Below are 26,808 nucleotides of genomic sequence, written 5' to 3' on the forward strand. Positions count from 1 at the left end.
GGTGAGTTCATTGTGAAACCTAGCCCCACCCTATCATGTGATTTCCTGATGATCCAGGATGTGAGTGGGCGTTAAGGCGTCTGGGAAGGGATCTCAAAACTATACTAATAATAGATGGCAGACAGTTGGTGTCGTAAGCCACCGCCTCTGAGAGCCTTTCTGTCACGGGTTGCCCTTGAGGATCCACACGCAGGACTCCTGAGTTGTGAGTTAACAATGAAAGTTTATTTACAACATTCATTTGCACTTGGGGGGATAGTGCTATACACAAGACGTGAGGAGGACTGGAACGATAGGGTTTCACTTGTGAGACATGAAAAACATTATGAAAGTGCATAGTCCTGGGGAGCTTGAGACGTACTGAGACTGGGTTGACAAGGGAGTCTATTTCAAACGGTCCGATAAAGGTGGGGGAGAGCTTTTGCGACTCGGATCTGAGTAGCACGAATCTAGTTGAGAGCCAAACCTTTTGTCCAGGAGTGTACACCGGGGCTGGGGTCCTGTGGCGATCCGCTAGCCATTTGTTTGCTGCTGAACAGAGGGCACAAAGTGCTCACCTTCGAAAGCTGGGAACAGGAGGGGTTGATACCCCAGGGAGGCCTCTAAAGGAGAAACTCCAGTCGCCGACGAGGTGAAGCTGTTGTGAGCGTACTCTACCCATGTCAGCTGCTTACTCCAAGTGGTCTGGTGAGTGGACACCGCGGAACTCAAAGCAGCGGAGGGCTGCTTTGAGTTCTTGATTGGCTTGCTCTGCCTGGCTGTTAGTCTGTGGGTGAAAACCTGACGAGAGACTGATCTGGGCTCCTAGGGCGGTGCAGAACTCCCTCCAAACCCGTGAGGTGAACTGTGGACCCCTGTCGGAGACTATTTCAGCTGAGATCCCGTGGAGACGAAACACATGGGTTGTCAGGAGCCGGGCAGTTTCCAGGGCGGTAGGGAGCTACAAAGTGGGCGGCTTTAGAGAAGTGATCGATTATAGTAAGAATGACCGTGTTACCTGATGAAGGCGGAAGACCAGTGACGAAGTCGACCACAATGTGAGACCACGGGCGGCTTGGCGTAGGTAGGGGATGAAGGAGACCGGTGGCAGGCTTGTTGACTGTCTTATTCTGGGCGCAGGTTGGGCAGGCGGCAATGTATTCCCGGGCGTCTTTGGCAAGAGTTGGCCACCAGGCGAACCGCTGAATGAAGGTGCAGTACCCGTGACCGAACAGACGTGGGAACAAAGAGTAATCCAGGGGGCCCGTATTAGGAGAGTACGGTATTCTGCTGTTTCAGCTCCTGTGACTGAGAGACTGATTTATATTTCTCAGGAGAGGAAGTGCCCATGGTTCAACGGTAAAACTGGTATAGGTATTGCCGAATGGGTGGAAGAGGTGCAGGCCTTTTTGAGGGTATGACATCTTTCACCAGCCGACAAAGCCCTTTTCATCTATGATCATCTAGAAGGCGAGCCCAGAGAAGAGATTAAATATCGGCTTCCAGAGGAGAAAGACGATCCCGAAAAGATTTTGACTATTTTACAGGAACTGTTTGGGTGTACTAAGTCATATGTCTCTCTGCAGGAAGAGTTCTTTTCAAGACGACAGCAGGAGGGAGAAACATTGCAAGAGTTTTCGCATGCTCTTATGTGCCTCACGGATAGAGTTGTGAAACAGTCCCCTCATGTTCTGCTGAACAAAGATGTGTTGCTTAGAGACCAATTTGTTGAAAATGTGCTTGATTGTTTCTTACGCAGAGAATTAAAACAGTATGTCCGCGGCTACCCTACTGCCACCTTGATGGATGTTTGTCGTGAGACTATAGTATGGGAGTGTGGAGGTATGCCGGGGGCGGGAGGGATAGAAGTTACTCGGTTCCCCTGGTGCTAGGCTTTCAGCACACTGTCCAGGAGGTCCCTTTTAGAGGTAGTCCGGCAGGTATTGCACCCTATGAATCTGAAATACAGGAGTTAAAAGAGATTCTTAAAAGTCAGCAAGAGCAGTTGAATCAGCTCGCAAGGAGTCTTGCTGCTTTGAATAGTGCTTCCAAACCATATCCTGCCTCACGTAACAAGGCTGTCATTTGCAGATGGTGCCAGAAGGTTGGGCATTTTGCCAGAGAGTGCCCTGGTGAGCCCACACTCATGCCTGTGCAGTCAGCTGGTACAGCAGCGCAAGCCAGTTTAAGTAATGTTGTTTGTTCTTCCATGCAGGGAAACTTCCACTCCCTGAACCATTGAGCCGAGGTTCAGGTGGGGGCATCCTAGGCTCAGAATCTGTACTACCTGACCCGTTGCCGCCGGTTATTGGTAGGAAACCAGTAACCCCCGCTGTTAAAGCCATTACTTCGGTCTTCCCTGGGTATGCATTGTCTGACCTTCGTATGTTGCAGGAGACTGACCCCATGATCCGGGAGTTTCTGCAATTTTGGAGGCGGATGCGGGGCCCTGATGCCAAGGAGCGTGGTCGCACTTCAAGGCTGGCCCTCGGGTTGGTCAGGCAATGGAGTAGGTAGGTTAGTGGAGCGGGATGGCGTGTTATATCGGAAGGTCTGTCATCCAAGGAGAGGAGAGACACTGCAGGTATTGCTGCCCAAGTCCCTTCAGGGTCAGGTTTTGCAGCAAGTGCGCCAGGAGCATGGTTATCAGGGTGTTGGGAGCACAGTAGATGTGGTTTCTCAATGGTGCTACTGGGTAGGGATGTACCCAGTAGGAGACATCCAACGGTGGTGCCAGAAGTGTGAGCGATGCCAGTCGGCTAAAGATGCACAAACCCATCTTAATGTGTGTGGGGGGCCATTTGCCTGCATCCCAACTGAAGCAAATCCCTGTAGCTGATTGGCGTAAGACACGCCACGACCAGCAAGCAAAGGATGCTCCCCTGCGGGAAGGTCAGCTGGTTTATCTGAAGAAAGTTGGGCTCAGAGGTCGTGATAAAATTAAGGGTGCTTCGAGTTCAGTGGTGTATAAAGTGCTTAAGGTCCCTGACCAAAATGGGTCCGTGTACACTACTGCCCCTGTAGAGGAACCTATGCAAGGTGGCGAGTGGTTTTTATTGGTTTCTGAACCTACTCCTGCCCCAAGCAATTGCCACCCAAGACCAGAGACTCCTAGCCCTCGTAGACCAGACGAGCTAGAACCCTAAACGTCCCCTGTGGTGTCGGCTTGCACTGATCAGCTGCCAGTTATGGCTAGTGTTCACAATAATATAGCCCCTTTACGTAGGACTACCCGTGGTAATGCTGGGACACTCGAATCTGCATCATTTGCCCCAGGTAGCAGGAAGTAGAGTAATAGGGGCTGTGAACTCCCAGGCACCTGTGCCTAATACAGTTACCCTGTTTAGACCTTGGCAGTGAGTGTCAATCGTCGGGACGACGATTCAAATCCCGGGGGTAGATTGTAGTGAAGTAGATTCTGGGGCAGGATTTTACGTGATGTCCACGAATGCACCACTAACATCCACACCTTCCCAGCTGACAATTAGCGGGCTTATAAGAAACAGCTGCGCTTCACTACCAGACGGAGGCATTTGGCAGTCTTGTTCATCCAAGGTGGCTGAGAGCATTAGGCAGCTAGACACTGCAGATCTCTCCAGGAAAGCTACTCATTTTAGTATTGCCCTTTAGAGAGTGGTAAGTGGGACTCTTGCGTTTATCATAATGTGGCATATAGTAGGGTGGACCTTGACGACTCAACCCTGCTACCTTAGGTACCTTTCTGATTTTACAATTTTATGCTTTTAGTAGTTTTTCTTAATAAATTTTGATTTGTCTGTGGGCTTTGGTAGCCAGTGTAACACTTACATTAGCTAGAGAAATCTTTCCTGGGGTGTAACTCCCTCCCCCAGGTGGTGTTGTCAACATCTTAGTTACCGTCCCCAGTTATCCCTCATTCGCGCCACCACAGTAGGTATTGTTGTCACTGAGGAGAGTAGTGATCTTTGTGTGGTAATCCGTTGTGTTGAGAACAACAGTGCATCTTTCCTTGCCAGCTGGTAATGGTAAGGTGGTCTTTGCTCAGGGAAGCGACGGCCTTCTTCTCTTGTATTGTGAGGTTACATGGAGGGACTTCAGCACTGGAGAGGGTGGCTGAAACTTTCATCCTGATTTGCTCTGCTTCAGTTTGTGATCATTTATTAATCCTTATGGCGGTTTCTGTGGCTGTGATGAGGTCCACTGTGGGCAACTGTTGAGGAGAAATGGCAAAATTAAGTCCTTTGGCTAACACTTTCTTTTCAGGTTCAGTGAGATTCCTGAAGAGGATCATTAGGGGGTCCTTTGTCCCTCTTGGGGGGGGGGACACTCCCATAGGGCTTAAATTTGGGACTCTCCACCATTTGACCCTAGAACTGAAGAAGCTTCTCGGATGAGAGGTGAAACGTCTTCAAGCAACTTAAAGAAGTCCAGACACTTTTCTTTCCAAGCTCCTTAGACAACAGTAGCAGTAGTGTCAGTGTCTAGTTCAAAAGCTCATATAAGTACTTTACAAAGATGCCACTGACCATTCTAATTCAAGTAATGATAATTATATTTAAAATGTGATTTATTAGAAATTTAAATCTTTTTCTTTTTTAAGTTTATAAATATAAACATTTTAAACCAAAGCCCTGTTTCATGCTGTGACGTCCCTGTGTTTACTTCTAAATTATAGTTGGCAGGTGAGGCACTCTCAGCCCACTTAGTCACAGTCTTGAGTTTTGCCTCACCATGGACTTGGCTCTACTTACCGACCACTCAGAATGCCACATTCACTCTTTATACACACATATATAGCACTTTATTCTATACACTTAAGAGCTGCCTTTGCATCTACGCTCATGACCATTATTGTGTAAGCCCATGTTTCATGTGCAGCAATGAAACATGGGCTTACACATGGGCTGGCAATAGCTCAGGAGGTAGAGCAGGTCACCTACTGATGGGAAGGTTGGAGGTTCGATCCCAGGCTCCTCCAGTCTGTATGCCAAGTGTCCTTGGGCAAGATACTAACCCCAAGTTGCTCTCAGATGCATCCATTGGAGTATGAATGTGTGTGAGTGTAGTTAGAAAGCACTCAGTATAGAGGTAGTGCTTGTGAGAATGGGTGTGACTGGGTGAATGTGGCATGTTGTATAGAGCGCTTTGAGTACTCCGGGAGAGTAGAAAAGCGCTATATAAGAATCAGTCCATTTACCATTTACTTTGTAGCTTTTAAATGTGCCGTCCATTTGGATGCGATTGCCAAAGTCAAGTTCACTCATAAAATGTGTCCGTCATAATAACGTTACAGGCTATGCTAGGCTTTGGCCCACATCAGTCTAAAATTGTATGTAACCATGAATAACGTGTTTTGGAAACTAACTGCACAACATGCAGCACTATTAGTTATGTCAGAGTAGCATTTCTAATTTTGATTGAAACTGTCAGAGAAAACAGCAGCCTCGAGCAAGCCAGGATATTAGTTTACAGAGGCTGTTAGAATTATGTCTAACGTTAAAATGTTGGTCACACAATAATTTCATCCTAATGGCACTGACATAGGGTTAATTTTTGAGACAAAATATCATGAGGTAGTCATGATTTTGCAAATATTCCACCTTGTAGTGCAGTTTGCACAAATTGTTTTAAAAATGCACTCACCCTACAAACATTACTGATGAGTCAAGATCTGCACAAATTGACAGAAACACTGAAGCAGCTACACGTTTTATTCTTATTGTCATGTATGTCCTATTTGTCAGGTGACAGAAGAACCAACACAAAGCTCAGAGAGAAATGGTGACACAAGATCACAGGTGAAATTGGATGATGACTTGGTTCATTACTGTATTCGAAGCACATGTGTGACTGCATGTATTTGGAATGTCTCACTGTTATTTATCAGGTGACAGAGGCAGCTCTGCCATGTTGTAGCTCGGACAGAGGTGAAGAGGCAAGGTCACAGGTGACTGACTGATGATTTGGTGCTATAGATTAACTAGTATTGTCATGACAGTTGTTAGGCTCCTGATGTAAATTGATTCATTAGTGTCTATTTGGAATTCCCTACCTCCTGATTTAAGAAATATCTCTACCTTCTCTCTCTTTAAGTCCCAACTCAAAACCCACTTGTTCAAAATAGCTTATCCCACATAACCTCTCCATTTGGCTATTTTAAATTTGTTTATGTTTTATGATTGTGTAAACTCTTTGCTTTCATGTTGCTTTTTACTCTACTGTGTACAGTGACCTTGAGTGTTTTTGAAAGGCGCTTTCAAATAAAATGTATTATTATTATTATTTGACAAAGAATCTGAATTGACAAGTCTCACTTTTTATATGGCACGAATCAATGTGTTATTTTATCAGGTGGTAATATGTCCTAGTACAGTCAGAGGGGAAGAGCCAGGGTCAAAGGGGAGGCACATCAAGCACATAATAATAATTTTAATCTGAGGATAAAACGCATGTACAGTGGCTATAAAAAAAATCTACACACCCATGTTCAAATGCCAGGTTTTTGTCATGTAAAAAAATGACAGCAAGTTAAATAGTTCCAAAACTTCTTCCACCTTTATGTGACAATGCACCTGAAAAACAAACAGAAACCTTTAAAGGGGGGAAAAAATAAAATAAAAAACTTAAAATAACCTGGTTGCACAAATATGCACACCCTTAAACTAATACTTTTTTGCGGCACCTTTGCCTTTTATCACACTAATTAGTCTTTTTGGGTAGCAACCTATCAGCGTAGCACATCTTGATGTGGCAATATTTGCCTACTCTTCTTTGCAAAAAAACCTCCAAATCGGACAGATTGCGAGGACATCTCCTGTGCACAGCCCTCTGCAGATCACCCGACAGATGTTGGATGGGATTCATGTCTGGTCTCTTCCAAAACCTCAGTCTTATTCTGGTGAAGCCATTCTGTTGTTGTTCTGGATGTGTGCTTTGGGTCATTGCTGTGCTGAAAGATCAAGTTCCTCCTTATCATCTGCTTTCTAACAGAAGGCCGAAGGTTTTGTGCCAACACTGATTGGTATCCGGTTGTTCAGTGATGACGTGACGAATCCTACTTCCGGGCCTAAAGTAGTCTGCGTTTAATATGGCTTTTGTGTTGTTAACATGTTTAATGTTTTGTATTTTCTTCTGTTTAATCTCAAAAAGCTCCTAAAACAGTCAGTGATCACTGTTGACCTCCCTCGGCTTTTATTACTGCTAATCATTTATTTAAGCTCAGTTTTTAAAACTTTACGATGTAACTACAGCACAGCCCATGCAGCAGTATATGAATGACTAACCTCGTATTGTGGATGGATTATCTCACTTGTTCTCCTGGCTGAAGTTTAGTCCTTTTACAGCATCCTGCCATGCGATTACATTTGTTCCTGACCACCGAGAACACTCACGTTAACTTTTATCGAGTGGAAAAAATGTTAGCTTGTTTATGTTATGCTAACATAGCTGTGTCGCTAGCGGTCACGTAGCACATCATTATTTACCAGCTAGCCAAACTTCAGTAACCCTACAAACGTCACTGCTGTTTAGTTTTCTGTCTTCATTTATGTTGGAAGTGATAGCAGAGCTGTACGTTTGAATTTGTTTCCAAAATCCCGCAGTCAGGACATGCTATATTGTATTTAGATAGAAGCTAGCGAGCTAACTTCCTGCTAACTTCTAACGCCGTTAAATGTCATAAATTCCATTTTCATGGATGCCTGGATGTTAAACTCAATTGTTACACATAATAGGCCACATTAAAGGTGGAGAACGTTGTGAAATTATTTGACTTGCTGTCATTTTTTTTTTTAAATGACAAAAAAACTGGCATTTGATCATGTGTGTCGACTTTTTATATCCACTGTAATCTATCTACAGTAAGTGGTTCTCTGTTCTCATGAAGTTACATAAGCTATGTGTTGTCATATGACCAGTGTTACAGTATAGCTAATTGTATGATGTGGTCTATTTCTAAGGAAACCAGTACACCTGTAGCAAGCGACAGGGAGAGCAACAGGGACAGCGGCAGGGAGAGTGGCAGTGAAGGTCACAACAATGAAGAACAGAGTACAAGTGAAGATATTTCGGACAATAAGCCAAACCAGCCTAACCCTAAATGCATCCCAGTTCAAACATTGTCCAGTAGGGTCCTGCATTTTCAAGAGAGGTGGTACAAAGAGTATCCACGGCTTCATTATAGCCATGCAGTGAAGGGAATTCTTTGTTTTTATATTGCACAAACTATCCAGTCTCTATCTGTCCTGCAGTTCTCTATCATTATAGATGGTACTCAAGATATCACAGGAAGAGAGCAAGAGTCCATATGTTTTAGAAATGTGGATGAGGACCTGGTTCCACATGAGGTTTTTGTAGGTTTATGAGGTTTCAGGAACTACTGGAGTGGAGATAGCTAGAACAGCTGTGGATGTGCTTTTGAGGCTGAATTTGCCGATGTCATGTTTAAGAGGTCAGACCTATGATGGTGCTGCGAACATGCCAGGAGTTTATTCAGGTGCTCAGGCAGAAGTGAAGAAACAACAGCCACTGGCATTGTACGTGCATTGTGGGCCTCACTGCCTGAATTTAATTACACAGGCTGCATGTCAGGCTAGTTCTGTAATACGTGATGCTTTAGAGTGGGTACATGATCTGGGGTCATTATGCAAACAGTCTGGAAGATTCAAAGCTATGTTTTCAGCAGTTGCAGCAGATTCAGAGGGACCATCAGTATCACTCAGACCTCTCTGCCCAACCAGGTGGACTGTAAGGGGAACTGCTATCAAAGCAGTGCTGTCTCAGTATGACAGTATTTTGACTAGTTTAGAGGAGATGGCAGCAGCTGGATCTAGCACAAGTGCTAGGGCAAATGGATTGCATGAGAGGTTTGAAAAGGGCAAAACAGTGCTTGGACTTCTTATGGCATTGGAAGTTACTGAGGAGCTAGAATGTCTGAACAAGTCCCTGCAAAAACGGACTGCAACCATTGCAGGAATGAGATGCTCAATAGAGTGTGTCAGATCCACTCTACAGTTCAAAAGAAATGAAGAAAGATTCCATCAGACGTTTGACAAAGCAGCAAAAATGGTGGACTCTCTTGGTATTGAGCCCATTCAGATTCCTCACCAGAGACGGCCACCAAAACGATATGCTGGCGGGGCTAGCCAGCACACTCCCAAGTCACCTGAAGAGCATTACAGAGCAGAGTTTTACAAAGTGCTGGATAGTGTTGATGTTCAGTTTCAGGAGAGGTTCAACCAGCCAGATCTAGGTGTCTTACAGAAACTGGAGGAAATTCTGCTCACTGGAGAGGTGGATGGCATTATTGTGATCGTTACCCAGACATTAACAGAGTCTAAAGGTTCAGCTAGCCATGTTCAGATCCAAATATACCTTTACATCTAGTACAGAAGTGTCTACTATCATTAGGGGAATGCCGGTGGAGGTGAGGGGTCTGTTTGATCAAGTTGAAAGCCTTGTCAGGCTGCTTTTAGTCATCCCAGTATCCTCGGCTGAGGCTGAAAGAAGCTTCAGTGCCCTCAGAAGACTTAAAAACATGGCTAAGGTCAACAATGACTCAAATGAGATTAAACAATGCTGCTGTATGTCATGTCCACCAGGAGAGACTGGACAGTATAGATGTACAACAAATATGCCAGCAGTTTATCTCAGTTAACGAGAGGAGAAGGCATGTGTTTGTCTCCTTCACATAGTGGACATTGAGTTGTTGTGTGGGGCACCAGTAGACCATGTCTGGGTTCGGTGGTTGAATTATCCGTCCCCACCAATGCCACAACCAAATCTACGCCCTTGATCTGGACTCTTTGTTGAGTTTCGTGATATAAATCTGTGGTCCTCAGCACCCGGGCCATGGACTGGTCCGTGAGTCGTTTGGTACCGGGCTGCGAGAGTTAAGGCTCGGGTGTGAAATTCATGGTTTTCAGGGTTTTTATCGTTAACTCGGTTGCCCTGCGTCTTTCACATGTTGTAGTTGTGCGTCTTATTTTGAAAGAAATATTTACGCGTTACCATAGCGACCAGAGAGCACTGAGGAGCAGAGAGGAGGATGTTACTCTCAGTGTTGTTGGCGTATTTCAACCGCGGTCAAGTGAGCCGTCATTTGTGAGCCGCGGTCAAGCCAGCCGCTTCTTCTCCGCCGCATAAATTTCCTTGCGCTTTTACACCAGTCTTTACAGTAGCGCCTTTTCGCTTTATATCCCGATTGAAAGCCTAGACCCGCGCGCGCGCACACAAATTGCAATGGAACAGCCCAATACAACCAAAGTGACAGTCTGGTTGCATATTCAAAAATTCATTAAAAATCATCCTTAGGAGTTGAGGTCCCACTTTCAACACATCCCTCCTCTGGGACACCTACTGTACCTCTGTGCCAACTTTCAGACAGATTCACTGTAATATTCCTCAGAAATTACAGGAAACTTGTATCCAATGCAATACAGTTAATAAACTATAATTATGTCATTTTCAAAACTTCATTAAAAATCAGCCTTAGTAGTTGATGTCCAACTTTCAACACATTCTTCCTCTGGGCGACCTACTGTACCTCTGGGCCAAGTTACATCTCAATCCACTGTAATCTTTATCAAAAATTGAAAGAACAATTATATGTCAAGGCTGACTGTGTGCCTTTCAAAGTGACACTAAATAACAGAACTCAGGCACATCAGGGAATAATCCAAAAAGCGGTTTTATTAAACAAAAACAACATACAAAATATCCCTAACCCATACTACATAACCTAAAAAGAAACATAGTGGAAACAAAGGGACACTTAGAAGCACAAGAAAACAATACTATACTGAAAGGGCAAGAGACACAGCCCAGACATAATCCACAACTAAAACGCCAAAAGAACAAGTCATCCCACATAGCAGACGGGTCTTGCCTGGATCTGGTGTCAAGCCGGCACTGCTGGCTGACTTCTGGCATGGTAAGTGGTATGTCATCCAGATATGGGCCAGGCCTGCCGTAGATGGCACTGTTTATGTGATGGCATGCCACATCTGGCCCGATTGTGGTTTGGTTTATGTGGCCCAGGCTCATAGAAAACAGGTCTTCCCTGGATCCGGCATCAAGCTGGCACTTCTGACTGACTGGCGTCATGGCAGGGTGTATGTCAACCGCATGTGGGCCGGGTCTGGCAATGATGGCACTATTTATGTTCCTATTTTCCTGTTTTAGTTAGAAGACACAAATGCCATGTTGCAATACTATACTGCTATGGTAGCCAACGTTTCACATGCAGGTTTGACAGGTTTGTGAGTGTACACTTTATCCAAAACATAGTGAGGGTTTACTCATGTTTACCACCTGGTAGCTGTAGCTCAGGAGGTAGGGCAGGTCACCTACTGATTGGAAGGTTAGTGGTTCGATCCCTGGCTCCTCCAGTCTGCGTGTCAAGAGTGTGAATGTAGTTAGGAAACACTCAGTTTAGAGAAATTGGGTGAATGTGACATGTTGTATAGAGCACTTTGAGTAATATGGGAGAGTAAAAAAGCGGTATATATGAATCAGTCCATTCACTCTCTGAACAGAGTTTCTTCATGTTCTTCTTTTAACATTCTGTCATTCTGCTTCTATATCAAAAATGCACTAAAAATAGTCATTTGAAAAAAAATATTCGCCATTTTTCATCAGTTTGGGTTCCTCTGTTTATAGCAATTTTTAGAATAGAATCGAATACCTTTGTCACTATACAGTTGTACAATGAGATACAGAGCATCTCCTACTCATTGCAAACATGCTGGTGGGCTGGCTCTATCCGCCTTAGTGCAGCTGCCGTACCATACTGTGATGCAATAACTTAGCAGGCTCTCAATGGGCGAGTGGTGGAAGATGGATGCAGAGGATGTCTGGGATGATTGCATTAAAGGCTGAGCTGTAGTCCACGAAGAGCATTCTGACGTAGCTCTGCCTCTGTTCTAGGTGACTCAGCACCGAGTGGAGGGTGATGGCGTCTTCTGTGGATCTGTTTGGGCGGTATGCAAATGGGTGGGGGTCGAATTCTGGGGGGAGGTAATCCTTGGTGTGCTGAAGGACTAGTCTCTCAAAGCATTTCATGATTGTGAGGGCCACAGGGCGGTAATCATTCAGGCTGGTGATGGGAGACTTCTTTGGCACTGGGATGATTGTGGCTGATTTTAGACAGGATGGGATGGCTGCCTGATCCAGTGAGAGGTTGAAGATGAGGGTGAAGATGAGGGTGAGCTGGTGGGCACATGCTCTTAGCACTTTACCATGTATTCCGTCTGGACCGGCCGCCTTCCTGGGGTTCACTGCTAGGAGCACATGTCTGACATCGTGCTCCGTTACAGTGAGTGGAGCGGTGCAGGAACCAGGTGAGGATGAGGATGGGAGCAGGGCTGAGGCAGATGAGTGCTGCTGTTGTGGTGTTTCAAAGCGGGCGAAGAAGCTGTTTATTTCCTCTGCCAGCTGCACACTCAGGTTTTCTGTTTTCACAGTTCTGCCTCTGTGGTTTATGATGTCTATTATTCCCTGCCACACCTCTCGTGTGTTGTTGCTGGACAGGTGGGACCCCTTTTCAGGTCAGTTCGAGCAGATCTGTACAGAGCTCTGTCAATAGATATAAAGTTGGCATCACGGGCTTTGAGGAGTGAGTGCACCTCGCTGGTCATCCAGGGTTTTTGGTTTGGGAAAACCTGAATGCTTTTGTCCACAGTCACATTTGCAATACAGAACTTGATATAGTCCAGAACTGATCCTGTGAAAGTTTCTAATGCAATATATTATACTTTACCAATGTAACACACAATGCAGGTATCTCTCAGAATTTATTTTTATGTTATCAAAAATGTATTAAAAGTACAAGCATGAAAAATTACAAGAATGGAATAAAAAATATAACCAAACAAGCTTAATTTACAGTTTGAAATACAGAAAATAATGAAAATATATAAATAACTACCTATTAATCCCCATATCCAAGTATCAAGAAGTGTAAAAACAAATTACATTCTTTCCTCGGTTTCTATTAATAAGACTTAAATTTACATGAAATTATTGAAAATTATATACATTATTCATAAGGAGACAAAGAATTCAGAAACAACACGGAGAATGTCTTGATGCATGCTCAATCATCCAGGTAATTAAATCCCTAAAGTTTGATTCTGTTCATCTGGACGTAGTGTTTTCAATGGGAGAAAAGTTTCGTCACTCATCCAAGTGACTTCTGCGGTCTCAGCTGACTGCAGGTTTCCCCTATCTTATAATAATAATAATGGATTGCATTTATATAGCGCTTTTCGAGACCCTCAAAGCGCTTTACAATTCCACTATTCATTCACACACGGGTGGAGGCAAGCTACAGTTGTAGCCACAGCTGCCCTGGGGCAGACTGACAGAAGCAAGGCTGCCATATCGCACCATCGGCCCCTCTGGCCATCACCAGTAGGTGAAGTGTCTTGCCCAAGGACACAACGACCGAGACTGTGGGAGCCGGGGCTCGAACCGGCAACCTTCCAGTTACAAGAGGATCTGCCAACTCTTGAGCCATGATCGCTCTATAAACAGTACGTTGCATTTTCAGTCATTATACAATGTACTGTTTAATAGAAAAAACTTTTTTGCCTTGACAACATACATTCGTCTTCATTTCAAATAAGTAGTTATTTTTCACACACAGAGCAATACCATTCTCCAGCCTCTGCTGTCCAAAACTACTCTGTATTCATCTGGAGGCACTGTGTGTGAAACCACTTTAAATAGCTCTCATGCAGGAACAAAGCAATTGTATAAAATGAAGTGAGGGAATGGAGCTATAAATAGATTAATATAGAGATATGAAAATAAACTTATATATAGACATAGGAACACAAGTTTTAACATTAATGTTTCTGGGATATAATAAACAATATAAGCATACAGGTGTCTAAGCAAACATTGTGGTATACAAACTGAGAGAGTGCAGTGAGTCATGTTTATTCCTGTTCAATATGTGTCTGACACAAGTGGATGAATTAAAAAGTCTGACAGCAGCAGCAACAACAGGCAATGCCTTCTTTCTATCTGTTTACATCTTTTTCTATTATGCCTGTGTCCCAGCTTGAAGAGTCCTGGACCCTTTTTCTAGTCAGTGGGTGTGTGGGCAGACAACTCTGGCTTGTCATCCAGTTGGATTTCCTGGTATTTGTAAGATGGCACTATCTACAAATCAGGACACATTAACTATGATATTAAAAAATGACATGATGACATAGTCCTTGGTCAGTTTACCGAGCATTTCTCAGTTTTGTTCTTTATAGTTCTGTTCATCATATCATTGTTTGTGAGTCCTGGATTATTTGATGATATGTTTACATTATGTATTCTTTTGTTTTCAGTTCCATATTACTTTTTAGTGTAGTTCTTCTTCAGTTTCCACAAGTGGATGGAACACTTGTGAAAATACTCTAGTGTTAAAGTCAGTCTTGTCTTCATGTCTGTTTATGGTTTTGTCTGTGTCAAGCTCGTGTGTCTTAGTCTGGGTTTTAGTTTGCTGGCCTCTTGTCTCTTTCTTGTGTTGAGTCTCACTTCCACTGTCTTCTTATTCCCAATGTATCCCTGCTGTGTTATGCAGCTGTCTCCAATTCCCCTAATCGCCATCCTATTTATACATTTTGCCAGTCTCCCGGTCTGAAGTACATTATTCTATTCTATTCTATTTATACAGCGCCAAATCACAACAACAGTCACCTCAAGGCGCTTTATATTGTAAGTTCGATTTTACAATTATACATACAGAGAAAAACACAACAAACATATTATTCCATATGAGCAAGCACTTTGGCGACAGTGGGAAGGAAAAACTCCCTTTTAACAGGAAGAAACCTCCGGCAGAACCAGGCTCAGGGAGGGGCGGGGCCATCTGCTGCAACCAGTTGGGGTGAGAGAAGGAAGACAGGATAAAGACATGCTGTGGAAGAGAGACAGAGATTAATAACAAGTATGATTCAGTGCAGAGAGGTCTATTAACACATAGTGAGTGAGAAAGGTGACTGGAAAGGAAAAACTCAATGCATCATGGGAATCCCCGGCAGCCTACACCTATTGCAGCATAACTAAGGGAGGATTCAGGGTCACCTGGTCCAGCCCTAACTATATGCTTTAGCAAAAAGGAAAGTTTGAAGCCTAATCTTGAAAGTAGAGATGCCTCCCATTCTACTCCCATTCTACATAGAACAAAGTGCTCTAATAGGGTGATATGGTACTAAAAGGTCATTAAGATAGGATGGGGCCTGATTATTTAAGACCTTGTATTTTGAATTCAATTCTGGATTTAACAGGGAGCCAATGAACTGAAGCCAAAACAGGAGAAATCTGCTCTCTCTTTCTAGTCCCTGTCAGGACTCTTGCTGCAGCATTTTGGATCAGCTGAAGGCTTTTCAGGGAGTTTTTAGGACATCCTGATAATAATGAATTACAGTAGTCCAGCCTGGAAGTAATGAATGCATGAACTAGTTTTTCAGCGTCACTCTGAGACAGGATATTTCTAATTTTAGAGATGTTGTGCAAATGGAAGAAAGCAGTCTTACATATTTGTTTAATATGTGCGTTGAAGGACATGTCCTGGTCAAAAATGACTCCAAGGTTCCTCACAGCATCACTGGAGGCCAAGGTAATGCCATCCAGAGTAAGAATCTGCTTAGATACCATATTTCTAAGATTTTCAGGGCCGAGTACAATAACCTCAGTTTGATCTGAATTAAGAAGCAGAAAGTTAGCGGCCATCCAGGTCTTTATGTCTTTAAGACATTCCTGCAGTTTAACTAATTGGTGTGTGTTACCTGGCTTCATGGATAGATAGAGCTGGGTGTCATCTGCATAGCAGTGAAAATTTATGCTATGTCTTCTAATGATGCTGCCTAAGGGAAGCATGTATAATGTAAACAGAATTGGTCCTAGCACTGAACCCTGTGGAACACCATAATTGACCTCAGCATGTGAAGAGGACTCTCCATTTACATGAACGAATTGGAGTCTATTAGATAGATATGATACAAACCACTGCAGCACAGTACCTGTAATACCTACAGCATGCTTTGCAGCCATCTTTTATGGTGTGGTCTGCTGGGGCAGCAGCATCTCTGCTGGGCACAGGAAGAGACTGAACAGGCTGATCCGCAGGCCAGCTCTGTTCTAGGATGCCCTCTGGACCCAGTGGAGGTGGTGAGTGTCAGGAAAATGGTGGCTAAGCTTTCATCCCTCCCACCCCATGCAGGAAACTCTAACAGCACTGAACAGCTCCTTCAGTAGCTGCGGCACCCACGGTGTGGGACAGAGAGATTTTGCAGGTCTTTCCTCCCTACTGCTGTCAGACTCCACAACAAAGACTTCAACTGATCAAACGCACACAAACGAGTTATCTGCTTTAGGCTACGTGTTTGAGAATTATACCACGGGGTCAAGTACTTCTGATTTGAGGCCTTATTTTTCACAGGAGCTACAGTATCCAGTGTCATATGTGGTGAAGAGGCAAAATCAATTCACCTATATATTTTGTATTGTGCCTTAATTAAGTGTTCCCTGGTGTTTCCAAGTTGCAGTGTGTGTTACTACCAGTAAGTTTGGTAGTTCATCAAATAGAAGAGCTTCTGTTCCTGTAATATTGAATGTTGTTTTAAAAGGTGTCCAAAAACAGAAAATAAAGTATTTCAAAAGACAATATATAATTTGAATTTATACAATTTAATTAATTCCGGTGTTAGCAGTTAAATGTTATGTATTTAATACCAAATCACAACGGCAGTCACCTAAAGACACTTTATGTTGCTGGGTAAAAACACAACAATAATACAAAGAAAACAACAACAATTTAATTACCCCATATGAGCTAACATTTAGTGAGAGTGGGAAGGAAAAACTCCATTTGAAGAGATATAAACATCTGGCAGAAACAGGCTCAAGGAGAGACAGCTATCTACTATGACTGACTGAGGTTGGTGAAAAGGAGACAGGACAACATATACACTGTGCAAGAGATACATACTAACTAATGATTAAATGCAGAGAGGTGTATAAACACAGAATGAGTGAAGAAGGAAAAAATTCATACATCATGGGAAGCCCGCACGAGCCTAGGCTTATTGCAGCACAAATAAGGGAAGATTCAGGGTCACCTGATCCACTCTAACTGTATTTGTCAAAACTGAAGGTTTTAATGCTAATCTCAAAAGCTGGGACGGGTGTTTGTCTTTTGAATTAATATAGAATAGAATAGAATAGAATTCAACTTTATTGTCATTGCACATGCACAGGTACAGGGCAACGAAATGCAGTTTGCATCCATCCAGAAGTGCTTTAGCCATGATATAGATATATTACAATATATATTAGCAATAATATAGATATGTAAGTATATTACAGAAATGGGTCTATTATGGTATGTTATAATGTACACGGTATGAAGTATGTTATGAATATTTTATAACTATATGTACAGGCTGTAGTGAGTAAAAGCTATGTACAGGCTATGAACAGGATATAAATATGAAAAACTATACAGAAATATGAGATATACAGTTATACAGAAATGTGAACTATGCAGGTTATAAACAGTTGTAGAATTAAAAATTATTGTATTGTACAGAATGATGTGAGCTGCATCCACAGAAGAGAGGCCTGAGAGATGAAGACTCTGATTCCCGTTCAACCTTATAATTCTATAGGAACCACAAGTACACCTGATATTCCAAAATTAAAATCTGGATTTCAAAGCGAGTCAGTGAAGACAAGCAAATATGGCTGAAATATGCTGTCTCTTTATAGTCCCTGTCATGACTCTCTCAGCAGCACTTTTGATCCATCAATATTAAACAATTATTGATGCAGCGGATTGAGATGAAACCTGGCCCAGAGGTACAGTAGGTGTCCCAGAGGAAGAATGTGTTGAAAGTTGAACCTCAACTACTCAGGATGATTTTTAATGAATTTTTGAAAATTACATAATTGTAGTGTATTGACTTTATTGCATTGAATACAAGTTTGCTTTAATATCTGAGGAATTCTACAGTAAATCTGGCTGAAACTTGGCACAGAGGTACAGTAGGTGTCCCAGAGGAGGGATGTGTTGAAAGTTGGACATCAACTACGAAGGCTGATTTTTAATGAATTTTTGAATATGCAACCAGACTGTCACTTTGGTTGTATTGGGCTGTTCCATTGCAATTTGTGTGCGCGCGTGCACGTGTGAGTGTTCGCGCGCGTGCACGTGCGCGCGGGTCTAGGCTTTCAATCGGGATATAAAGCGAAAAGGCGCTACTGGTGTAGACTGGTGTAAAAGCGCAAGGAAATTTATGCGGCGGAGAAGAAGCGGCTGGCTTGACCGCGGCTCACAAATGACGGCTCACTTGACCGCGGTGTATTACCGGAGGAAGCTGCTAAAGAAGTTTCACAATTATACAGTGAATTAGTTTATTATGATATTTACAAAATCCCACAGTTTTTATCTTGGTCGTATCATTTTATTTTGTTGTATTTATCCGCCTTAAAGGCCGGTCCGTGAAAATATTGCCTGACATTATTTGGTATTTAAAATATTTATGGTATTTAATCGTTAATTAATCTAGACAGGTGACGTCACCCTATGGTTTTTGCCGTGGCGTTTTGAAGCTGATGTTACAAGCGATGGCTGTGGAGCTGCATGTTGTTGGTTAACGATTTGATAGGTGATCAGTGATGTAAAATATGGACAAACAAGACGTGTTTCTATAGACGAACACAGGGGTTTACTCGTTCAGAGTCCACGCAGACGTGATTATCCGTCCTCAGTTTGTTTAAATAATCCACGTGAGAACAATAAATGTATAATTTCCTGCCGTAACGTACAACCACTAGTGTTTCACTGTTTCAGTAAAACTTTACGCGGAGTCGTGTGGATCCGCGCTCCCTGCCCCGTGCGCGCTCCCGACGCAGGGAATACCTAGCTTGGCACTGCAGTCCTAGATATTTGTCATTAAGGTTAAAGGCTGTTTCTACACTCGCTTCTATAGTTACAAGGCAGCTGTTTGTCTATTGGACATGCTCCGTTTCCCCAGGTTGGACATAGACAGCATATTGTGAGTAAACAGTGAAACAGGTTTGTGGAGGGAGGTTCCTCCCTTCAGGTGCAATGCTGTCCGACAGGTTTATTATTTCCCGATTGTTTCGGCGCAATAAAGTGCGCAAGGAAGTGGAGTAACTATTAGCTCTGTGTTTGGTGAAACCAAGAGAAATACGTTTGTTTTTCTTCAAGAAAGCTTGGACAGATGGAACAAACTGGAGCCAAATGGAGCAGCTGTGTTGGACAGGTCAGTGTTGGAGGATCATCTTCAGCATACTCGGGCTTCTAACTACAAGTGTTTTCACAGGTGCTCTTGCACTTTTTCTGTGTAGTTTTGTGTTTCGATAGCCGCGTTATTATTGCTGTGGATGAATGGACTGTCCCTCGTGCAGATGGCCCACTGCTCCGTCACGTACAGACACCAACCAGGTAACCCACACCTGTCTCTTGTCACTTCATAAAAATTTGCTTTGTAATTTGTGGTAATGTGAGGTGCCAAGCTTCAGTTACACAAACGTGTCTTGCAACAACAGGATGACTAGAGGAAAACCAAACTATTCTTCTCTGATATAGAATCTGAGGAGTTTATTGGCATTAAACATCAGATGTTGAGTGAAAATAGAAGCAGCTCCTTGGTGGCAGAATTTAGAATAAATAACAATAAAAAGAAATTCTATATAGCACCACTGCCTTTCCTATGAAGGAGTGTTAGTGCCACATTAAGAAAAAAGCAAAACAAAACATTATTGTGAGAAAGTCAAAATTTTGAAATGTGAAGATTACAGTTGCTTCAAGACAAATGGCCACGGCTGCTACACCATCTACAAAATGCCTTGTGTAGATGAGCTGGCGAAATTGTACTTCAGAATCAGTTTTTGTTACAAGGAAGTGATTCCTCTTTTAGCACGTAAACACTGTGGTGATGAGCAGGGGCGCCATGAGGAGGAGAAAGGTAATCACTCCTAATGCTCCATCCTACCTCTCTGTGTGACTCACATTAGGTTTATCTTTCTAGTACGCTGGGCGTTCACAACTCACTTGGATTGTTTGTGATACAGATTCAAAAAAGTACTGGAAACATTAGCATCACACAGTTGCTCAGCCACATATCCACAATACAAATGTCTCATTCCCCCACATCGCTAAGATGCTCCACTGGAGTGAGATGTGGTGACTGTGGTGGTCAGCACGAATCTCCAGGTAGGCTGTGCGTGAAACTAAACTAAACGTTGGTCAGCTGGAACTAACAGTCCAACAGCACCGAGCACCACAGGAAGCAGAATCCTGAAAGGATGGATCTGTGCTTTCACGGTCTTAATACCACGCTACCATCTGAATGTGGCAGCAGAAATCAAGACTTGTCAGAGCAGGCGGCATTTTCTAATCTTCTGTGGTCTAATTTCGGTGAGCGTATGTGTGAATTATAACTTCATCAGATCAGAAGTTCCAGAAATACTCAGCAACAACAACATTAATAATAAAATAATAATTACAATTATAATTAATAATATACATTTTTAGAAGTTGTGTGGTTTTCTAATGATAGGGGAGACTGCTAACACATTGGTTGAAAATTTCCCGTTGGCATTAATGTAGGTCCATGATGGACCTGCATGAGGTCCACAGAAAATTAGGATTCAAACGTAAATAATCCAGTTTTGTCCAGTTTCAGCCACCAAACACTCTCAGCTTTCTGATTTTTGTTTCTGTTTGTTTTTTGTGATTTTGTGTGAAATCATAATACATCGTTGTTGTTGACGGCTATTTTTTAACATTTACATATGTGTGTGCAAGAAAATGCCACTTCACTGTATTGGAACCGATTATCAGAGATGTGAATTTGGGAGCCCCTGAAATGCACTTATCAGTACTTGTTTACTGAAGTCAGAGGTAAAATTGTGTGCTTTGTTTGTGGAGAGCACAAGAGTTTTTAAGGATTACAATTTGAATCACCATTACTAGACTAAGCACGCACAGGAATAGAAGAACTTGACTAACGAAGAGCAGAAATGGAAATCTGAGCTTGAAAGCAACAAGGACTTTTTGCCAAGTGTTACTCACCCAGGGATGGAGCAGTCAAAACCAGCTTTGTGATTTTAAACAAAATCAGAGAAAAACCGCAGTATAAAGTTCCCTGAGTAAATTTGAGAATGCGTCCCTCTCCACGTGAGCCATAAAAAGAGTGGTCAGAGATACTATGGGAAATCTGGAGCTTAGACAACAGACTAGCGAGTTTGACTTATGACATCTGTGTCACTGACATCTGCGTGCTTTGATACGTGGGGTGATGCGGAAAAACCTGCGGGTGTTGCAGCCGATGGTCAGTTGAGTTAGGATCACTGCTGGATTTTTATTCTTCTTTCAAACGGGAGAACTTTCCACATTTAAGCTCAGAAAGTGTTGGTCCTCTTTGCATCTTTGTCTTTTTTTGTGAATGAACATTCTCAGTGATGAAAAGTAACAAATCCAGATACACATCCTCTCTGTGAGGATCACCTGTCCTTCTCATCTCAAACATTGAATCTGATTTTAATGCACTTGTTCACGCACTCAAAAAATGCAGATAAAAGTATCACTTTGTTTAAAGTTAAGTCTTAGATAGTTTGTAAATAAAAAAATGGAAATGCTGACCATTCTCTAATTGTAACATCTACTCTTATCAATAGCACTTATTGGTGTGGTCCTCCATTATAGTTCCATTTTCCCATGTGGCATTTGGGAAAATTGCCCTATTCTGCCATAAATAGGTGAGTTGACCCTACCTTTGCCAGCAAAATGCCTCACTGCTACCAAAGAGGTAAAAATCAACGGGCTGTGTTGTTTCTGTTTTTTTTAAGATTCGGTAATGTCGTGCGAGTTATTTTTTTGATTATCAGTGACAATGAACTACACCCTGTAGGAGATCCAGTGTTGGTGGATGAGACAGAAGCTGCATCCTTCCTGTCCCGTTCACTGCTTTATAACAACTGGGACTTTGAGCTGGTTGTGCCTGGTGATCTGGAGAGGGAGTGCATGGAAGAGATTTGCAACTACGAGGAAGCCAGAGAGATTTTTGAGGACGATGCAAAGACGGTGACTCTTCTTTGACTGTAGAACCCTTTTTTTTAATCTGGAATGAAAAATTTAACAAGTATTTACACTTTTATCACCTAAATATACATGTTTTGTATTTTAATATTTAAAATATAACAAATTTTGATTCAATTAAATTTTATTTATATAGCGCCAAATCACAACAAAAGTCGCCTCATTTTGCTTAGTATTTGAGGAATTTGACTTAACTTATTCAAGGTAACCTCTTCATTTAATCTTCATTTGCTTCCATTTCTAGAAAGATTTTTGGAAAACGTATACCAATCAAGGTAATACTTTACCATTACTATGCAACCTTTTCATGAGCTCATTTGGGAGAATGCAGTGTTTCATATTGTTCAAATGTGATAATAATGATGAATGTATTTTTTGTAGTAGTTGGGGTTAGTTTCTTTTTTCCATATTGCTATTTTTTGTTGATTGTGTGTTTCAATGTATATTTTCCAATTTTGGTATATTATCTACGTCTTCAAACCTACAACAGTACCATGACTATAACATAACATGAGAAACATTTTTTGAGTGGGGTAATGATGTTTGTCTTTGAAGGAAATACAAACAGACTGGACGTGTCAGGTCTGGTGGCAGGGATCCTGGCTGTACTAGTGTCTGCTGTAATTGCCACGGTGCTGGGAGTGTACTGCTACAAAGCCAAGAAAAAGGGTGCACGGAGGTCTGGCCGGTAAGTTTACTGTGATGTGGATCATTTGGTAACAGAGAAATGTGGAACAAAGTGCTCCATCAAGGCTTTGATCAAACCACAACATATTTAAACTGTTGCCTTATTAATGTTCATTGAATAGTCATATCCATTGGCCTCAGTGACACCCTAACCAACACCAGTAACATTTCCCAGTAAGGTCTTTTAAAAACCAATAGACCATTAAAAAAAAATGCAAAGTAGACAGTAGACAAAGGCAGTGTTAATCTCTTAATCTTAATCCAGAGTTTGCAATTTTTAATTATTTACTGTTATTTTTCCCTTTAAGGTCCAGGGGATGTGGGAAAGTAACACAAAGTGTCCGGGTTGAAAAAAGGAGACATGAAGGCAAAATTGTTTATTAAAGTTTATTAATATTTTTATTAGTAATTAAACTAAAAGAGACAGACAAACCACTATCACCTTAAAAAATGGAACAACAAAACCCAGGAATTGCTCACGAAAAATTCAAGCAAGTCAAAAAAGTTTAAATGACAAAAATATACAGCACTCACATTCATAGTATGGATGCATCAGAGAGCAACTTGGGGTAAGTATCTTGTCCAAGGATATGTGGCTATATGTAGACCAGCGAAACCAGGGATTGAACCACCGACCTTCTGATTACTAAATGAGCTGTTCTACCTCCTGAGCCACAGTCACCCCATCAAGGCTCACTGGCACTAGAACTCTCCTATTTTGGGACCTAAGTGATTTTGCTTTAATGCTGAGTAGAGTCAGCTGTACCAGAAGCAGAATACTTTATTAATCACTAAGGAAATGATGTAGGTTACAGTTGCTCCAAGACAGTAACAGTAACAGACAAAACCATTTAAACAATACAATATGTTACAGATTTTACAAATTTAAGAAATGGCACTAATATATGCAAATCACTCAGGTTTACATATCAAGGATTAGGAATAGGCAGCACCTAAGGCAGGGCACATGCTTAGTTTCTGACCTCACAAATGTGCTTCAGGAAAAATGGTCAAAACTTCCCATAAACACACTCCTGAACCTTCTCTGGAAAACCTTCCCAGAAGAGTTGAAGCTGTTATAGCTGCTAACAGTGGGCCAACATCATATTCAACCCATGGATTAGAAATGGGATATCAGCCCAGTTTATATGACCAAATACAGGCAGATGACCAAATACTTTTGGCAATATAGTGTATAAACATTTTCAAGTTTTTATTTTCATTTATTAGCATTACAGCAACTAAAGGGGTTTAAAATTGGTGTGTTGTGCTGTGTGCTGTTCCAGACCCCCAGTACAAATTGCAGTAGATGGGCATACATCAGCTCCGGAGATGGTGCCCCTTGGTGGGATCACTGCACCAGGTCTGCCTAGCTACAACGATGCACTGAATCACAGTGGGCAGCACGATGCTCCACCACCACCATATTCAGGGTAAGTGGAAGGCAAAGCGTGCACACACGAGGAACACTGGAAAGACTGACCACCAAGAGTTCCAAGACATTCTGGCGAGAGAAGGACGACACGTGTTGTGTATTTATACACGGGAAGGTGACTAATTTAGGGCTGGACCAGGTGACCCTGAATCCTCCCTTAGTTATGCTGCAATAGACGTAGGCTGCCGGGGATTCCCATGATGCATTGAGTTTTCCTTTCCAGTCACCTTTCTCACTCACTATGTGTTAATAGACCTCTGCATTGAATCATATCTCTTATTAATCTCTGTCTCTCTTCCACAGCATGTCTTTATCCTGTTTTCCTTCTCTCACCCCAACCAATCACAGCAGATGGCCCCGCCCCTCCCTGAGCCTGGTTCTGCCGGAGGTTTCTTCCTGTTAAAAGGGAGTTTTTCCTTCCCACTGTTGCCAAAGTGCTTGCTCATAGGGGATCATATGATTGTTGGGTTTTTCTCTGTATGTATTATTGTGCGATCTACTGTACAATATAAAGCGCCTTGAGGCGACTTTTGTTGTGATTTGGCGCTATATAAATAAAACTGAATTAAATTGAATTAATTTGAAAAAGGTGCAACAAATTCAACACAAGTGAAACTGACTGGGTAAAGACATAATTACAAAGAAGGGAAAGCAAGCGGGCTGCAGATGAGTGCTTGATTTAACTGTCAAATGTACTCATGTTTACAATTATGGGATTAGTATGAAATATTTGTATGCCATATAGATATTGGCACTTAGTGTACCAGGCAATGTCTAAACAAGTTTGGTCCATTTGTCTAGAAGATGAAGAACATGGAACTATCCATAGATGTGCTACAATGATTATAGTATGAAAATCAATGAATATCATGATGCGAGAAAGTCTATATGAATGGTGTAAGGTTTGGTTTGCAAGTGTATGGTATGTGTTGTATGTGCACATCAAAAATGAAATTATACCTCAAACAAAACCTAATGGGTGCCACAGCATGAAGAAAGCAATCACACATCACAGTAGCAGATTTAAATAGCCCTGCACATTACAGGCCAGGTGTTCTGTATTTCCTGTAATCTCTCACATCTCCACATGGAAAACTGCAGCAACACAGAAGAAAACAAAAAAAGTGTGTATGGAGGCTGTGAAAAAGGCCTGCACCATAACACCCCCCCACCATCATAAAGACAGGACCCCAAATCACAACAACAGTCTCCTCAAGGCGCTTTATATTGTGCAGTAGACCCCACAATAATACATACAGAGAAAAACCCAGCAATCATATGACCCCCTATGAGCAAGCACTTTGGCGACAGTGGGAAGGAAAAACTCCCTTTTGACAGGGTGAGAGAAAGAAGACAGGATAAAGACATGCTGTGGAAGAGAGACAGAGATTAATAACAGATATGATTTGATGCAGAGAGGTCTATTAACACATAGTGAGTGAGAAAGGTGACTGGAAAGGAAAAACTCAATGCATCATGGGAATCCCCGGCAGCCTACGTCTATTGCAGCATAACTAAGAGAGGATTCAGGGTCACCTGGTCCAGCCCTAACTATATGCTTTAGCAAAAAGGAAAGTTTGAAGGCTGATCTTAAAAGTAGAGATAGTGTCTGTCTCCTGAATCCAAACTGGAAGCTGGTTCCACAGAAGAGGGGCCTGAAAACTGAAGGCTCTGCCTCCCATTCTACTTTTAAATACTCTAGGAACAACAAGTAGACCTGCAGTGTGAGAGCGAAGTGCTCTAATAGGGTGATATGGTACTACAAGGTCATTAAGATAAGATGGGGCCTGATTATTTAAGACCTTGTATGTGAGGAGCAGGATTTTGAATTCAATTCTGGATTTAACAGGAAGCCAATGAAGGGAAGCCAAAACAGGAGAAATCTGCTCTCTCTTTCTAGTCCCTGTCAGGACTCTTGCTGCAGCATTTTGGATCAGCTGAAGGCTTTTCAGGGAGTTTTTAGGACATCCTGATAATAAAGAATTACAGTAGTCCAGCCTGGAAGTGATAAATGCATGAACTAGTTTTTCAGCGTCACTAAGAGACAGGATATTTCTAACTTTAGAGATGTTGCACAAATAGTTCAGTTTTCTTATTTGCTTTCAAACTAAAACGCTCAGCCACCTAATGTCACAGTGAACTGCACCCCCCTCTTTCTAAAAACCCATTCCTTTTTTCCTAGGAACAAAAACAGCTGGACCTTCATTGATCATGCTACTAAGAATATTCACAAAGTTTTTCTTCCTGTCTTTGACCACAGGGGTGCGCCGTCGGTATCTGCTGATCCAGGTGACAATGAATGAAAGCCCTGCAGGTCCCTGTGTGATACATTGAAACACTGATGGTTTTGGGAAAATGTCTGGTTGTTTTTTAAAATATACATATGTTTTTTAGGAGTGCAGTTCAAAGACAGTCCCAAAGTGGACAGTACCTAATCATTTGTCACTAGTCTGATCACTTAAGACTTCGTTTTTGTGCTGTGTATTTGCGTTCTTCAAGAAAAACCAAGATGCATTTTATATAATAAATTATGTAACAATTTCACATGCCTCCAGTCATTGCATAATTTGTTGCGACTTGCAAAGCCAGCAAATAAGCATGC

The 26,808-nt window shown here is 42.3% G+C and overlaps 2 protein-coding genes across 3 annotated transcripts; both read left to right on the forward strand.

Moving 5' to 3' along the window:
- The first annotated feature begins 250 nt into the window (after nucleotides 1–250).
- LOC112846735 (uncharacterized) lies at nucleotides 251–3,176 on the forward strand. The gene is made up of 2 exons (XM_025906674.1): nucleotides 251–2,111; nucleotides 2,195–3,176. The coding sequence occupies exons 1-2, from the start codon at nucleotides 1,808–1,810 to the stop codon at nucleotides 2,494–2,496; spliced, it is 606 nt and encodes a 201-aa protein (XP_025762459.1). The 5' UTR covers nucleotides 251–1,807; the 3' UTR covers nucleotides 2,497–3,176.
- Nucleotides 3,177–3,501: 325 nt separating this feature from the next.
- prrg2 (proline rich Gla (G-carboxyglutamic acid) 2) lies at nucleotides 3,502–26,750 on the forward strand. 2 transcript variants are annotated; one of them, XM_005461597.2, is made up of 8 exons: nucleotides 3,502–3,615; nucleotides 19,190–19,244; nucleotides 19,330–19,426; nucleotides 21,897–22,069; nucleotides 22,329–22,359; nucleotides 22,640–22,772; nucleotides 24,058–24,204; nucleotides 26,467–26,750. In XM_005461597.2, the coding sequence occupies exons 2-8, from the start codon at nucleotides 19,203–19,205 to the stop codon at nucleotides 26,507–26,509; spliced, it is 666 nt and encodes a 221-aa protein (XP_005461654.1). In that variant the 5' UTR covers nucleotides 3,502–3,615; nucleotides 19,190–19,202; the 3' UTR covers nucleotides 26,510–26,750. The 2 variants fall into 2 exon arrangements, with proteins under 2 accessions (XP_005461654.1, XP_005461653.1); XM_005461596.4 differs by lacking the exon at nucleotides 3,502–3,615 and adding an exon at nucleotides 18,731–19,013.
- Nucleotides 26,751–26,808: the final 58 nt, after the last annotated feature.

The sequence above is a fragment of the Oreochromis niloticus genome, linkage group LG4 (genome assembly GCF_001858045.2).
Source record: "Oreochromis niloticus isolate F11D_XX linkage group LG4, O_niloticus_UMD_NMBU, whole genome shotgun sequence".
Taxonomy (NCBI): Eukaryota; Metazoa; Chordata; class Actinopteri; order Cichliformes; family Cichlidae; genus Oreochromis; species Oreochromis niloticus.